This window comes from Molothrus aeneus, chromosome 1, assembly GCF_037042795.1.
Source record: "Molothrus aeneus isolate 106 chromosome 1, BPBGC_Maene_1.0, whole genome shotgun sequence".
Lineage (NCBI taxonomy): Eukaryota > Metazoa > Chordata > Aves > Passeriformes > Icteridae > Molothrus > Molothrus aeneus.
The window spans coordinates 86214901-86232651 of NC_089646.1; the positions used below are offsets into that span (position 1 = coordinate 86214901).

A 17751-nucleotide genomic window follows, 5' to 3' on the forward strand; every position below is an offset into this window, starting at 1 on the left:
AGACTTGTGTCAGTGTGATTAATGAGCAATGGAAAGTATGCAAAAAAGAAAAAAATAAGAGGAACAGTGAAAGGTCTTCCTTCTGCAAGAGACAAGAAGTAAAAAGGCAATAAATACAGTGTTTGTGCTCAGTAATCACAGAAAGAACAGTTTTTACACTCCATTTTCAGGATCTGATTCCAAGCTCCATTGACTTGGTGTGCTTATACTAAGTGAATTTGTGAATTCATGGATTTTATGATACTATGTTTTTCCTAAAACTGAGAATTAAAAAAATCCACATTAAGTAGCTGAATGCATTTAATGTGTGCTGTAGTGTATGCATTTTGCATGGGGAAGCACTTTGCACAGCAGCTGGCTGTGTTTATGGTACAAATGACAATTCAATCCATGTAGCAGTCAAGCTTTTCTTATCACATGGAGCCTCTTAAAAAGAAGCTATTGTATTTATATGTGTCGAACATGTATATTGTATATGTGGGTATACATCATGTGTGTTAATATATATCATATACATGTGTGTATAGATATTCTTCTGATTAATTAGATAAGTAGAGAGAGAGGTAGAGCTCTTTACAGCCAGTGACTGAGTTAATAACAAACAGAGAAAGATTTAGTATAGCTGAATGCTTTCGTGTGGCTTTGGTCAAATTACTTAGAGGTGGAAATAATCAGCGGTTGAATTAAGCGAGAGGCCTGATGCACACTGGAAAACCTCCATCGTCTGTCAGATGTTTTACAACTGTGATGAATGAGTTTGGATAAATAATGCAAACAAGTGTTAAACAAGTTCAGGCCGGGTTCCACATGGTATGGTAAACAGAAATTGTGCTGGAGGAATGTCTGAAAATATAAATGTGTGGTAGGGTGGTGTGGTTGGAGCACTGCGAGGATAGCCTTTCTTTTTACCCTGCAAACTTGCCTGGAGTCTGCCCTGATCCAGCAGAGGATGGGGCCATATGGAAAGGAACCCCAAAGCCTGAGTGACTTTTCATTTAAATTATTTGTTGTAAAAACTGTTGATGAGGAGATGTTGAGGGGGAAACTTAGGCAGGAAATCATTCCAAGTGAGGCTAGGAATGCTTCAAGGTCTCTCTTACCTCTGTCTCTGCAGACAGAGAGAGAGGTGAAGAGCTGATGCCCCAATGGGCAGCGCACCATTGCTTGGAGAGGCATCAGCCAGCTTTTGTTTCAAAAGGGAAAATGTGTTGCCAGAGCAGTGGGTGGATTTATGTACCAGCTTCTCTCCAGCTGCAAATGCACTTAACTGAACTCACTGATTTTCAAACAGAGAAGCATCTGGCACAGAGGTGTCTAGTTGTTGTGTTTATTAATGGGGGTGAAATGATTGTTCTGATATTGGTTTTGTATTCCTTCTCAAAGATCCAATCATACTGTTCTGGACCCTACAAGCATAGTGCATCTTGTTTCTGGGAAATCTAGGATATTTTTCAGCCATGAAAATGGGGGAGAATTTCCAAAAGGAAAATTTCTACCTGATGAACACCGTCGTTTATCAGTAATTTCCTGATTTTAATACATGTAGCTTTGGACACCTCTATTCACCCTAATCATGGAACTTGGAAATGGTATTTGGAAAATAGAGACGTACCCTACTTTTGCATAATTTTTTATGGATGGAAATACTGAGGTACTTCTGCTGTTAAATCTTTGCAGTCTGATGCACAGGTCCTTAAGAGAGTACAAAGGTGTCTCCACTTCTGAAAAAGCCTTTGTATTCCCAACAGTCTGAATTATAACAAAAGATAGTAAGTGAAGGACAAAGAGATTGCTCTGGAGTGCAGGACAGCAGCAGTTCTCTCTTGCAGGGCTGCTGTGTGCAGCATGTGAAGCTCGAGACTCTTGGCTGCCCCAGGGTGTCACCTTCCTTCCTCCTGTGTTAAGCTGCTCACGGAGCCTGTGCCACGTTCCTGGGATGCCTGTTCCTGTCCCTGCTGCTGTAAGACATGGGACAGCAGATGGAGCACGGATGTGCTAGCCACCTGCACCCCCTGTGCGCCAGTGCGACCCAGGAGATGGCAAGGCACAGGGTGCAGCAGCAGTAGGAATGCTGGGAAGTGAGTTGTCCAGCAGATAGCAGGGATCTCCGACCCTCCCCAGCCTACTGAAGGAGGACTGGCCATGTGCTTGATCTGGCATCTGCATCAGATGAGAGTCATGCATTGGCATGGATTTAGCCTGAGATCTTAGCGGTTCTGTTCCAGTTTATTTGTGGGGTTTGCTTTTCAGTTGCCAAAATAGTGTGCTTTTCATATGTCCCAGCAATTTCAGAATGATGGGAAACTTGCTGACCCTGAATTACTTTGACATCTGCTAAAAGTATTTGTGCTGCAGTCTTTCCTTCTGCACATCTGATATTTCTTCATTCTTCCTCTGTTGCAAATCCATCTCTGTAAATTTAATTTCTGTTAATTTAACTATATCCTTCAAGTATTCTTGAAGCATCCTTCCAAAAAACTCTAAAATGCATCAAGACACATGGGAAAAGGCAGTTTAAGTTATTAAACAAAGCTGGTTAACAAGCTTATTGTTTTTGACTGAGATCACGTCTGCTAGGAACTATGAGACTATTACTTAAGGGATTGTTCTTTTTGTGTGACTGTTACACTAAAACAAAACCAAATCTTTGTCTGTTGAAATGCTCTTTCTCCTCTATACTCAAAATCAGTAAAGCCTAAGTTGTATTGCTGTGTCTGGGTTTACATATTTAAAGATGTGAATTGATTAGAGGATATACACAAGACCAGAAAGGTGTAGAAAAGATAAATTACAAATAAAGTTCTTAACATAAGGAAGAGGCTGTTATATTGAGATATTGCAAGAGTTTCAGATTGATGAGGTCTGTATATTGAATTTAAATTATAAAAAAATGTTTTAGAAATCAATATTATCATCACTAAATGTAATGAAAATTTGAAATAAATATCCTGAAGATGCTATGGCATTTACAGTGGCATTCTTTGCTTATTCTCTTTTTAAATTAATTTTGGGATAAAAGAATCATAAAGATGAAGCCCCACTGGATTCAGGTGTCACCTCTAGAAGCTTTCCAGATGGGATCTTTGTGATTGTGTGGATGATGTTTCTGGGGGTTGCTGAAGTACAATTAAATACTAATCCTCAATATTGAAAGTGTGTCACAATCACAGGCACATCTACTGGGTTTTGTGTTTGAGGATTTTGTGGTGGATTCTTGATCTTGGCCACTTCAAATGGTCAAAATAAAACCCCTAACACTGAGTTGGAACCTGTTGTCTCCAGCAGCGTGGCTGTGAGACTGGGAAGCACATAGGCAATGCAGGCTCAGGTATTTAAAAATGCACACACTATTTTAATTGCTAGCAGCAATCTGAGGAGAAGCAGCTTTATCAGGTTTTCAACATGAACTGCTGCTGCTGCTCCTCTTTTGCCTGTTGCCTTGCTATCAGATGTGTGGTTTCATACTTGCTTTCCAAATTTCTGAACAAATTGATGCTTCAATGCAGGCAGTTAATTAGGAGGCTGCATCCTCTGAAGTGAAAGGACTAATTAAGTTCTGATGCACTTGTTGAGGCTGAACTTAGGATCATTGCAACAACTTGGTCTTGGAGAGAGCATCTGACATATTTTGTCATGTATTATGCAACAGAAAAACTTGATATGAGCTTTAAAGCTCAGGAGCTCTTTCAGGTTCTTGGCACAAAGCTGTGATGTCTTTGTGCTCAGACGCTTTGCCTTTTGCCAAGCTGTCAGCACAGATAAGGCATCCATAATTCAAGGAATAGTGAGGGTGTGCCCAAATTTTTTTACTTTTTTTGGCGATGGGTTACTATAATTTTCTTGTTGCTCTTTGTTTACTAATACTGATTGAACATGCAGAGCAACATGTTGACACTGTATTTAAAATGGAATAAATCAGAAAACTCAAATCACGACTAGCATATTCTTATTAAATATTTCTAATCCAGGAGGCACTGGCGAATGTGCTTGTTCAAGCACAAATACACAGGTCAGCAACTCAGAGACTGAGTTGTGAACTGAAACAAACATTAAAGGTTGGTCTCCACATACTTTTTAAAATTATGGTTTAGCCTTAATCTTGCTACAGTAATCTCCAAAGAAGCAGTAAGTTCTTCTATATTATTTTCTTTTCTAGAAATTTTCCCCAGCCCCATTCTCTTGAATTATGTAACCTATATTTTAGCATAACAACTACTTTCCTGCTGTATTACTCTCTAGGGAACAATTTTGCATTAGCAGGGGGATGAACAAGATGACCTCTCAAGTCTTTTCCATCACCACTTGCTCTAATACAGTGCTGTAATATTTGACCTTGTTATGCAGCCTTTTCCCTTTTGTAACCCTTTGACTTTTACAGAAGAGATGCCATAGCATTTTCCGGACATGCAGAAGTGCCCTCCTTTGAAGCTGTCAACCAAAGTACTGTTTCCTGCACTTCAGAACTAAAGAGCATATTAGTGCCTTTTGCATTCAAGTGGAGAGGACCTTTATCAATAAATCATTGTAGGGAAGTACACTATGGTGCCTGATCCATGGCTAGAATAAGTAGTCTGGAGAGGCAGAGGCTCTTTATTCTGTTAATATGTTGGAAAGGCTGTATCTTTTGAATATTTTTTTTATTTCAAGGAAGGAAGGAAGACTGAGCTGATTGAGCAGTTTGTTCTGTGTGCATAGACCTCCATAGTGTCCCCCTGGGTTTGAAGTTATCAGTAGGCATCAGACTCACTGGGAAATGTAGCTGTATCTGTAAAGAGGAATTCTGTATTCTAGTTTACAAAATCAGAAAGGATATGTGAGAGAACTAATTTGGAACTGGAAATAAAAGCTGTGGTGATAACCAGATGGGAAGTGGATTCAGAGCTGACTTGCTGTTCCAGTCACAGTGTTTGGCTCATAGAGGGCCGGAAAACTTTTTGTGGCACTGCCCTGCAATATTCTTCCCAGCCAGACTCTGAAAGCCAGTTCTAAAAAAGGTCTTTTGGCAATGAACACTCCATGCATTTTCTTTATCTCTCCAGCTACAACTAATTTTAAAAGCCTGGGGATATTAATCATGGAAATTTGCAAAGTATTCAAGTTTCTTGGGATCATTGCTGTTGCTTTTTGTTTAGTGAAATGATTCCTTGTTGACACTGAGTTTTAATGTCCCACTCTGATTTTTACTTCATATGTTAGGTAGAACCTACTCTTGTACTCTCCTGCTGTTGGGCTTTCTTACTGCTTATGTCCTTTTTTCCACAGCAACAAAGACAACTGACACAGGTTTCTGCAGTAGAGAACTGGGAAATCAGTAGTGAGCAGAGACACATAAAACTAAGAAGAAAAGTACAAGCCCTTTTTGTCAGGCAGCTTCACCCTGATCTCAGCCCACATTGCCTTATATGTCCTTTCTTTTGCTTATGAGCAAGCAGGGCCTTAATATGCTAATTTAGAAATGGAAATAGTAAGAGGAAGTTTTGACACCATCAGTTTTTAGGATCTCTAGCATAATGCAGTGCAGGATACACAGAGAGCCCCATCTTCCACAGCTTTAAATGCCTGGATCCAGCAAATGAAAACTAAGGTTTCCTTTTGCACTTAACTATATAAACATTTCCTGCATTTTAACATCTCCCTTTAGTGTAAATCATTGGCATTTGTTTGCTATAATGTGTGCAGATAGCATGACAAATGTTCTTCCTAGTTCCATGTGGATGTGTCTACAGAAGTAAAAGCATAGTAATTTAGAGCTCTGTAAAGGGGAAACTCTGGCTAATGGTTTATCCATGATACGTAGTTTGCTTGAAACCAAGCGGAATATGAAGAATTTTGGTAGAAATGGTTGAGATCACTATAGTCCTTTTATGCTACCAGAGTGGTTTTGGCTGAGGTAGAGTTAATTTTCTTCATAGTACCTAGTTTGGGAGAGACTTTTGGACTGTTTTGGATTTCTGCTGAAGACGCTGTTGGTAATCCAGGGATGTGTTTGTTACTGCTGAGCAGCACTTACATGGAGTCAAGGCCTTTTCTGCTTCTTGTACCACCCCATCAGTGAGGGGGCTGGGGGTGCACAAGAAGTGACCTCAGCATACCAAAAAGGGACATTCCATGTCATAGGGCATCGTGCTCAGCATATAAAGCTGGGGAAAGAAGGAGGAAGGGGGGAACATTGGGAATGAAGGTGTTTGTCTTCCTAAGTCACTGTTAGGCATGATGAAGCCCTGCTTTCCTGGAGATGGCTGAACACCTCCCTGCCCATCAGAAGTGGTGAATGAATTCTTTGTTTGGCTTTGCTTGTGTGGGTGGCTTTTTCTTTACTATTAAACTATCTTTATCTCACCCACAGGTTTTCTCAGTTACACTTCCCATTCTCTCCCTCATCCCGCTCATGGGAGAGTGTCTGCCTGGGGCTTGGCTACCAGCTGGTGTTAAACCATGACAGTGGAGTACAATAAAGACTGGAAAGTCCCTTCTACCAGATATCTGCATAAAAACCTCCTTCTTTTAAATCCCGTGGAATTATTTAGATGTTACTGTAGTTTATGCCTCCAGCACTGACTAACACCTAGAACCAAGGGTAGGGGAGTCACCAGGACATTCAGGAATTATATGTTCAGAATGTAAAAGCCCTGTTATTGCATATCTCTGATTCCTCATCCTCAGGGTCCTCGTAATTCTCTGGACTTTGCTTATACATTACTTATTTCCCACAATTGATTGAGTCTCATTTCATATCTCTTAGAAACACAGGAGCAAGACATGAGGGGGGACACTTGCACCTGTAGGAGCAGATACTTTCTTCAGTGGATTTAAATGTATAATCATTCTTGTGCTGACAGTCTTATGTTAATTCCCTTGTGACAGAAGTTAAGACATTTGGCATTTCAGAAAAATATTCAAAAAATATTAGCTCCACCCATCTTCCCAGAGTAGGAGTTTTGCCATGTGTACTCTCCCTGTGGAAATCCAGGGACTCTTTCAGCTGGGTACTTTTTGCAGTGTCAGGAGAGCAGACTTCTACTTTTAAAGAGGCAGAAAATCCCATGCGTGAGTGTATACAATTGCTCTGAAGTGCTGGCCAAATTGGGTATTTTTCATTCCCAGGGGAGATCCTGCCCTGGAGTTCTCCCTGCTTGTCAGTCCAAACCCACAGACTCCCTGGGGTTTGCAGGTGGCTCTTTTCACTCTTTACTTTGAGCCTTTGCCAACATGGCTTTAGGGTATGGGATAGGAAAGGGTGTCCAAGACTATTTTGTCTTTCCCTCCTCCCACTCCCCACCTGCAGGTCCTTTACAGAGAAAGGGAATAAGGATGCAGGCTTGAAGCTGAACTCTTCTCATATGCAGCTGTAATAGGATCCTTTCCCGACAAAGGATCCCCCTCTCCCAGTGGGGGCAAAGGACCCTGCTCGCTGAGGGGACCCACTGTCCCAGATAATTAGCTAAGCAGCTGCTGTGTGTCTGAATGAAAAGGAGAGTAAGGGAGGGTTTTTCCCTGCTGGGGAGCTGGGGCGGCATTCCTTGGAGGCAGCCTGCACATTCCTCCAAAGCAGTCGGTGCTGACAGTGATTTGGGCTCGGCTTCCCAAAATTTGTACATGGCCGCTTGCTTTGCCCAAGGTCCTTTATTGTGAGAAAGCTCCTTTCCTCTGCTAAGTGCTAACCATTTATCCCTGGATAAGTGGGAGAATATGTAGCTTGAGTTCACATGTGACATGTTCTACTAATTAATGCATTATCCATTTATCCAGACAAAATAAGGTTGAATTCAGAGAGAAAAAAAAGGAAATTTGTAATATGCAAAGCAAAGTAATCTCAGCAGAAGAGCAGCAATTGTGTTAATGTAATAGTGGGCAATATGCCTGTGAATGAATGCCTTCTTCGTGCGTTTTCTAGGGGGTCTGGGAAGAAAAGGAGAATGCCTTGTCTGGCCAACACATTTATGACTAACTTTCGTGGACAAAAGCTAAACTAAGAGCCTATTCTTGGCACAGGACCAGGTCTTTTCTTAGAGAACTGCTTTAATTTGTTTGACATAAAGTGAAAGACTGGCACACTACGCTAATTAGTTTTATATACAGTTGTTTTATAGATCTGCAGCGCTGTATGTGCCCATGAGCCTACTCGAGTGAAGTCTGCCTGGCTGGTTCCTGATACCTGTTCACAGGACTGGACCCATTTGCCTGACTTGTTGCTGTATTGCTCAAATTTTTAGTTCTACAATTGTATACATTCATTCAGATAAAATAACATGCATTTAAAATTGGAATAGTTCAGTAATAAATTTAGAAGTGTGGCATGGGCATTCACAGAAAGAATGAATGCCAAAATTTCTTACCATTATAAATACTTATTTTGTTCTTTCAAGTTTTTTTTCCCCATCAGTGCTGCCAAAAAGGTAGGCAGTTCATTTAAATTTTGAAAGCCTTTTAGTTTTATTAACATTTCATCCTAGTGAGCATTTAAAATAATATTTTACTCCTTGTTGCAGGGAGAGGAATTAAATTTTTTAGTTTCTAAAAAATTTAGAAAATTTTTAGAAAACTAAGTACTGCCTAATTTGCAGTAAGTACTTAGAAAACTAAGTACTGCCTAATTTGCAAGTGGCTACTGGAAGCCAGAGAATGTTGCTACTTCTGTCCAATGCCAGGTAAAAATGAATGGCAGGAAATGTTTCAAATGTCATTTAAGTGGATCTGCACCAGGTATCCTGCTAATGTAATCAAATGTGGAGTTAATCTCCCTTTTATGTTTTTGTAAGGAAAGGAGCTTCATCTTGAAATTATAGTTTAAAGAAAAGAGGCACGGATGGGAGACATGGAGGTCATTCAGGCAGCAGCCAGTGAAGCAGAGCAACTCCCATTTGTGCTCAGCCAGATGTTCACAAGCCTTTGCCAACAGCTCAAAGGCTGATGCTGTATAAATTACTATATCCCAGGGACTAATTCAATGGGTGTGATGGAAGAGGAAGGGAGGAGATGGTACCCTCTCGGTCAGAGGTCAGGTGTAACACATGGGACTGAACCAAGCAATGTTCAGCCAGTTCCACTTTTTCTTTTATTACTGTGGATTGAAAACACTCTTTTTTTTTCCCTCATAGAAGGCAGAAGAAAAGTCATTACTTTATTTAAGAATATAAGGACAAATTGCTATTTTCTTTAAAAAGTCCCTTTTCCCAAGTAATCAAAAGAGGTGAAAACCAATGAAATTTGAACCTCTGACAATTATCTTTGAAAATACAGAATCCATTTGAAAGCTGCAAGTTGTCTAATAAAATATCTTTAAAGACTTCTCTTCCTTTCTGAAAAGGTGTTGATTTCAAACCAATCTGCCTTCCCTCCACTGCTACATTTGTCCCAAATTTACCTATAGGAATCCTTTTTCCCTTAGACCGAGTTATTTTTCACAATAGTAAACACAAGCAAAAAATACAGAGTAACAAACAATATTTTTATTTTAAAGCATAATGGCTTCTCTTAACCAAAATTCTGGTGTTGCAGGTTGCAACAGCAACCAAAATAGCCACTTGCAGGTTGCTACTTGTCACACATGTCTGGTCTACCACAAGTCTGGTTATCTGTGATTCTCTGCCTCTAGAAACAAGTGCTGAGATAAGGAAATCCTCTGTCTTCCAAGGATATACACCTCCCTGCTATGGTGTGAAGGATAATTTAATAGATGTGACTCTTGGTTCTTGCACTAAATAAAACTCAGGCCCATACCAGTACCTGGTTTTCTATCAGTTCCAAAAGAGTTTACTCTGATTTTGAATGTTTGAGATTGGCAGAGCTGATGCTTTTTAATTTCTTCAGATATCTTACAGTCTACAGATTAAAAACAGGGTTTCCCAGGTAATGGAGTATCAACTCCGCATCCCAAACAGTTCTGCTCTATCAGTGGGAAGCCCATGGAGGGGCAGAGTGCCTTTTCTTTCATAGAATAAGGAAATAAGCAGTGCCCTCTAGTGTTAGTTAAGTCAGAGGGAGCCACAAGGAAAATTTTCTGTCATCTGTGTATATGCAATTAAAAATATTTTACAGCCACAGATGCAGCTCTTTATATCTTGAAGAAAGGTAGTAAAAGTGGCTGCAATAGTGTCACTTACCAGGACACGGCTGTCAAAGCCAGCATCATTAACAGTGTCAGGTATCACAAACTCCCTGACCTACGAACTCACTGACCTGTTTCATCTTACCTTGAAGTATATGAATGTAGAATGTCTCCAGCCTGCACCTGGCCTGGGGAAGGACAGGAAGTGTGTTTTACCAAAGGACCAGAGAAGTTTCAGGGAGAGGTGTAGCAGCACATGTTCCTGCTTGAAATACAGAGGTTTGTTTTCTGGTGTAAAGCAGTCTTGGTGTACACATTCAAGCTTAGCAGACACCTTATAACGAAGCCGTGAACTTGGGAATCTTTTGGACTGTCCTTGGAGCATGTCAGAATTTTCTGGGTTTGGTGATAGTAGCTGGCTAGACTCCTGTTTCAAAGCTGTAGGCATAATTTGTTTCAGTTACAGACAGCTCTGCCAGGGAGGTACTATGGGAATTAATTTCCTCTTTGCTATAACATGGAAAGTTATTTCTCAGTCTGCTTCAGAGGGAAACACTTTAAACTGCTTGTGTCAAACAAGCATTAAAAAGCATTTGCTATGTAGTTTCTGAATCATCTGCAGTGTGAAAACATTGTAAGCAAATGTGGCTTTTCCTCTTGCTCTTTTTTTTTTTTTAATTTTGTTTTTCTGCCATAGGAAAAGAGCTCAGAACTGATTTCTGCTTTCAGTTCCTGCTGATGCATTTTTGTAGCCTCACTAGCAATCTAGAGATTTCAAGATGAGCCTGAGGTCCCTGGGGTGCCAAAGTTACTGTTAACAAGTGGGAATTCTCTAAGACCTTGAGAACATCTTAGCAAGTGTCCCCCAGCTGTAACATGAAAAACAGCACACACAATAAAAGTACAAGCTTTTTTAAATGTTCATCCAGAGTAGTAGTAGTACCTTGGCTTATGCAGGCATTTCTTGCCCTGGGTGAGGTTCATCCTTGACTGAGGTTTTCAAAACCAAAACATCTGATGTAGCATGGTCACCTCACTTTCCTCCTTGGGTTATGGCCAGTGAATGTTTCTGGTGGCTGCCAACACTGTAAGAAGTGGGTGTCGAGACTTATGCAGAGAGTGTGTTGCCTGTGTGTAAGAGTAACAGGTGAAGATGCTGTGGACTTGTATGTTTGAGCTGAGTGAAAAAGATCAGCTCTGAGGGAGGAGGTACCTGCAAGTGTACATTGTCTCTGGTAGAAGATGTCAGAAGTGAGATGACTTACCTGGACTGTCACTCCTCAGATGGATTTGCAACCCACCTCAAACATTTGTGACATGTGCCACAACTTGATACTTGTTGTCAAGCTTGATACTTGCAGTAGTTGTTGATTCTTAGCTCTATCCATAGACCCCTTTTTGAGCTGCAGTCAGTAACTTCTGTCCTCCTTGCTACAGACGAGCAGGGAGAGCATTGTTTGTGCTGACTGCCAGGATGAGGTTATGCTCTGTGAAAACACCAAGGAGAAAAAACGTTCAACATTGTTCCTCTGAAATGTACCAAAAATCTTCATGCACCAATGAAACAACCAGTGTTATGGTATCATAACAATGGTTTGTTAGGACTTCACCCCAGGCTGGGATGATGATTTCTGTTCAAGACCAAGACCAACAGATGGCATTTGTTAGGACATGGATATTTATGTACAAAGTTGCCAGGACTTTAAGAAGTGGTGCCGCTCTTAATTAAGATGATAACGCACTGCCTTGTTTGGAGACGTTCTGCTCATAATGATGCTGGTGAATTGTGAATAGAGGGAAATTAGTAATAACAAATGCCAGATGGAAGTAACTTTCAAAAAGAAATATTTTGTGTAATGTGGCATGTAAAGTTGACAGACCGGGTCTTAGAAGATCTTTATTATTCTTTAGGCTTTCCTGACAAAATTACTCTTTATCCTGCCAAGAAATGTGGTCCCACATGCCAGTGCATTTTTAAGTGAGAGTAATTAAAGTGTGCCTCTAAGTTTATAAGCTTGAAGTGAAATCTGTTTCTCCAATGTTTTGTCAAGAATCTATAAAAGTGCAAGAAAGGAGACAAACTTATAAAAACAATAGTTTTGCCAGTTCTGTACATTCTGCCTTTGAAATCAGAGGCAATTAGGGATGAACAAAACTACTTTCAAAGTTAAAAAAATTAGTGTTAGTTCTGCTGACATTTTGCTTCAAATTTTTCCTTTGGTTGAAGATGACTTTTGGAATAAGAAATGCTTTTTTCCTAACATTAGACCCCGCCTTCCTTGTTTGAAGTAAAAAATGATGACTGAGTTATAAATGCATTGAATCCTTAAATGCTAGTTCCTTTTTTGCAACTTCCTGACAGAGGAAAATAAAATTTAATTTGGTTTTGTAGTGTAAAGTAGTAATTGAAAGAGAAATAGACAAGGGAAAGTAAGATATAAGATGTTGAGGTTCAATATTTAATTTTCTCATAAGATTATTATCATTCCATGGGCATTCCAGCTTTGATCTCAAGACCTGCTGGCCACTACAGGCCACCGCTCTGTCGATTGAGGAGAGGGTGCTTTCATGATGATTTGTGGATGAGGCAAGTGTGTCATCTGAGGTGACCATGAAGATTTGATTTTCCTTTGTCATTGCTCTTGGATTACAGTAGTGTAATAAAATTAAATTTAGGACTGTAGATGTGTTGAATAAAGTCTCTTTCTATCAAATATGCCAAGCATAGTAGACCAGGAAGGTTTGAAGAGCTCACCTTCTGCTCTATCCTTGCACAGTCACAAATTTGCAACAACAGACTTGAGAGGCACAGTCCAAGACTTCTTCCCAAGGCACAAACGTTGTAGCAGGGATTGTAGAAGGATAGCAGAGTTGCTTTGGTCTTTAAATTATTTCTGTGAGGATGCATTAGTAGGGGAATAAATGAAGTAATACATTTCAGTATTGGATGATGAAAAGAAGGCTTCTGGTTCATTTAGAAAAAGGTCAAGATCGGTTTTCAGGAGAATAAAACACTGTTTTGAATTATGCTAAGAACAGACTGTCCGACTATTTCTGGTATTAATGTTCATTTCTATTGGAGAAAGGATTTAACAATAGAAAGATGAGAACATGAGAAAAGAATGTCTAGAGGGAAGGCAGTCAAGGATGGGATTCAGTGGCTCTAGCTTTGATAACAAAGGCAAAGAGTGGTCTCAGACAAGTCTTTTGAGATTAATCTGGTACTTTCAGTAAACCCTAAATTTACCTAATGCAGAAAGAACAGTATTTCTAAGCATTTTCAAAAACACCAGAGACAATTGTTTCTCACGGATCTTGTTGAAGCTATTGTGAATTTACCTGGAAGATGCCATCTTAAGTTATAGACAACTAAATCCTGGTTTACATGCACATTTAATGAATAAGTCCTGTATCTATATTTTAAAAAACTAATTTTTTAAAGAGAAGTCTGCCTAATGGGAAGCGGGTGCTATGATTCTTTCAAAAACTGTACTACGTTCTTGTTGTGTTGTCAGTTTTGTTTATGCTGAAGTTTTTTCTGTTGTCTTATTTTGTTTTCCCAGAAAAACTTTACAATTCCAGTGGACGGGAGCTGAGACGGGCACTTTTTTCCTTGAAGCAAATATTTCAGGTGAGCAAATAATAGCTGTCTATTCTGTGATTTGAACATGAATTTAATTTCTTTTTTTTTTATTTTTAAAAATTTAATTTAGAGAATAACTTACAGCTTCTGGCAAGAGACTTTTAAGACTTCATTTGTAATTTGGAATTGGCCAATTCCTTTTCAGAGTCTTTTATTTTTATGATCTGCAAACCTTCCCATGTTCCTTCAGTCTGTCAGAAGGACGAGATGTGGTGTAATGGCAGAGTGAGGAGTGTAAATCTGCCAGGAATGGAGACAAGAAAATTGAAACTCTTAGATGGGAATTTAGACTGCTCTTTAGACAGTGGCATATCTTGGTATTGGAAAGATTTGGAGGGGAACTTGAAAAGGTGAACCAGAGAAACCATGAGTTAGGGTGATGGCCCAGTGTTGGCCTGATAATGGACAAATAGTCTGGGTTTAAGCCATATCAAAAACTTAAAAGATTTGTGGGAGACATGCAACAGTTCTGATGAGGAACCAAAAATGCACTGGGAAATCTCTGAATGTGTTTGAATTTAGACTCAGTTTAGAGGAAAAGATTTACTGATAAGCCAAAAAGATGTTTCATAGAGCTGAGGAGGATATGGTAATGACTGATCATTTTAAGGAAAGGCATGGATTTGAATGTGAGTGTTCGTTATGGAGGAAATCTGAAATCTGGAGGATTTTGGGTCCTGTGGAGAAGTAGACAATGTGATAGACAAGTGGTGTGGTGCCACTTCATTTGCTTAAATTAAAATCTTGGATTTCAGATTGGTTTCACTGGATAAGGAGAAGGACTTGGGAAAGCTGCAGGATGCGAGGAAACTTGTTGGATAGAAGAGGTCAGGAAAAGTGAAAGAAAAAATCCCATCTGTGTGAATTAGAGCATGCTCTCAATACAATTCTAAAATGGAATTCATTTAAGACATTCAATTTTCAGTAAATATAAATGAGAACAATAAGAGGAGCACTTCTTTACTAATGGATCCAAATGGAGGATGAAAACCTATAATCCTTTTTTTTAGCTATAATAGATAGGTGGAAAGATTTTAAACTCTTAGTTTAACATTTTTGCTTTGTTTTAAATTTTTTCTAATAAGAATAAAAACATTTAAGTAATCTGCAAGACAGCAGAACTGCGAATTTTCTAAATGCATAATCCTTTTTATAGGTTTCAAATTTAGAATTTAGGGAACGCCAGAATTAAAATTTTCTAAACAATAGGAGTGAGTGGTGAAGGGTGGACCATTTAATGTTAAATCTTGGTGTAGTTGAAGATGTGTGCTGGGTCAGAAAAATGTCCCTGATTTTTGAAATTTTTGGACAAAGAAAAGAGTTCCAGTTCAAAACAGTCTGGTCATCTCATGAGTGCAGATTGGGAAAATCACTATTTCTTCAAGAAACAGTCCCTCATTCCCAGAGGGAGACAAGTGCTTGAGAGTCACAGGGATGCAAGTTGGGTTTCCCTGTGAGGTTGCCAAGCATGTGGCCTGTGTGCTCACAGGAAATCAGGCAGGTTTCCAAGAGTCTTCTCTGGTTTCTTCTCTTTTTGTGCACCTCAGCTGTTTCTGGGAAATGTTTGTATTCTTCTGCATTTATGTGTTACACAGGTAATCTGAGCACTTGCACAAATTTAGCAATGAGAGGCTAAGCCTCTCTTCCCACCCATCTTTCACCTCCCATCATTAATTCCCTTCCATCATCCATGCCCTTCCATCATGAATTCTCCCAGTTTGGGTATTCGTAAATGCCCTCTTCCCTCTAGATTATTTGAATTCTAGTAGATATTTCTGAGCACAACTGCTCAGTGCTTTCAGAGAACACACCAGTAAGATCTCTCTCTTCCAGCTGATCAGTTGTTCTAATGAAAATACTGTTTAAATATTTATCCTGGTAATTTAAGGGGTTGACTGTGTTGGAGAGTAACAAGAGAGAAGGGAAAAGGGATGCACAAACCCATATCTGTGTATGAATTGAGTTTTAAGTGAAACCTGTCAGGCTGTTTCAGGACATGATTTTCCTTGGAGAATTTAACTTTCTTGTTTTCTAATGGAAGTGGTAGAGAAACGAATTTGGGAATTACCAGTTATCACATAAAGAAGTTCTTTCTGGTGGAACTGTGGCTAATTGTTGAGCAAATGTACCCTTAAAAAAATCTTAAAATACAGGTTAAAATACATATACTCTTAAAATACAGGTTCTCTTAGGGGGAATGTGAAAAGTATTCCTTGGGCTGGATAGTATTCATAGAATATGCACAAGTATTTGAGGTAGTACACTTTCAATTGGAAAACAAGCCCCTGCCAACCTGGCTTTACCTGCCAGCTTTGCTGTCCTTAACAACAGCATTGCTAAGGAAGGGCATCCTTTGAGTGTGATTTTAGTTTATCTTGTAATGAACCATGAGAGAGAATATAAAGTAATTTTGTATCAGTTTTAGAAAGAAAAGCTGTTCCAGTTCTTTACTGAAGAAAAATACAAGTAAATATAATAAGGTTATATTATAAATGGAACATTTTTGTCCAAAATGTGGGGGTTTTTTGTTTTTTGGCTTTTTTTGTTGTTTTGTTGTTTTTTTGGGGTTTTTTTTGTGTGACATGAAAGTATGTCAGCATTAGAAATTTATCATTATGGTAATAGTTTTTTTAAAGTGTGTTGTTCAACATAAATATATTTTTTAATTTTGTATGCCCTTAAAAGAAAGTATTTTAAATTCCTTGAGAGTGTAACATTTTAGGAATAAGATGTTGACTTAAAAAGAGTGTTTTCATAATAACAAGGTTTCCAAGTGTTATGGAGACTTCATCATGTCTTTAAGTGCCAGGATAGTTCATAACACCATTTTTTTATCATTTCATCATTGCTGACTTAATTTGGCACAGTTCTATGTCAGGATCATTTTTAATTTAAAGACCTTCAAGTAGCATGCAGTGTCTCATTTGCATAAATTGGGAGTAAGCCCAAGTTTTACATTGAATTTGAATTCCAAATAGTCAGAGCTCTTGATTTTTCACGTGAGGCCTCAGCAAAGTTTAGCAATTTTTGGCAAGAGCAATGTCTTTGTTTCAAAATTTAGATGAAAGATTCATTTGGCAGGTCCACACTTGGAATTTCTCTTTGATTTCTTCTGGTGGGCTGGTTTTGGCAAAGTGATGAAGGTTACGTGGAGCGTTTTTCTTTGACAGTGCTGCCACTCTGTTCCAGTCATTCATTCTGAAAGGGTGGGAGAGCCACAGTCATCATCTTTTTCTGGATTGTACTGCAGTTTTCCTCCTCTATTTACCAGTATGCTTTTTGACAAACAAACTTAGAGAGTAGGATAGGATTGACAACCAGTACAGTTTCTCTCCTTTTGAATGGATTTTCTGACAGACTTCTGAACTTGTATTTATCAAAACCTCATGACTTTTGTGCAAAGTGCTAAAACTTCCAAAGACATTGAGCAGAATCCAGCCAAACATGGCACTTATCAAATCAGGATCAAAAAATGTTATTCATTTCATAAGAAAGTTAAAAATACATCTGCTTAAAGCATTTAATTCAATTCACTCTTAAAAGCAAAAAAAAATGGGCAAAACCACAAAAATGAATATAAATAGTGCTGTGAGATTTAAGTGATACTAAAAAGTTTATGTAACATGGCCTGTAATACAACAGGATGCAATATAAAGCTGGGATACTTTAAAACCTATAAGCAAGTGTACCTTGAAGTTACAAAGCATAGTTTCAAGTCATGCTGATTGCATCATTTCAAAATAGGAAATAACTGAATAAGAATATGATGCTGTAAGAAAAATAAGAAAGCCGTAAAGCACATTTCACGTCTGTGGAAATTGATAACCTTGTGGAAATCTGCTTATTAAAATTTTGGAAACAACTTTTAATCAATATCAATTAATGCATTAGCTTTTCTGATAAGCAGACCTCAAGTGTATATATTAAATTCTTCAGGAAAAAAAAGATGGTTCTTTTTTAGGATTGTTTTGCCTGCAAGTGTCATTTGACAGAGGCAGGGGCAGGAGATCTCCCATCAGTTTTCTTAAGGAGCCTAGATTCCTGTTTTGTGTTGTGATCA

General features: G+C 38.9%; 1 protein-coding gene across 2 annotated transcripts in view; it reads left to right on the plus strand.

Moving 5' to 3' along the window:
- The window catches only part of FHOD3 (formin homology 2 domain containing 3), a 377898-nt gene that overhangs the window by 158304 nt on the left and 201843 nt on the right, over positions 1–17751 (plus strand). For both annotated transcript variants that reach the window (XM_066560163.1, XM_066560156.1), the window contains exon 4: positions 13612–13679. In XM_066560163.1, the coding sequence (XP_066416260.1) occupies positions 13612–13679 (68 nt within the window). The remainder of the gene's footprint in view (positions 1–13611; positions 13680–17751) is intronic.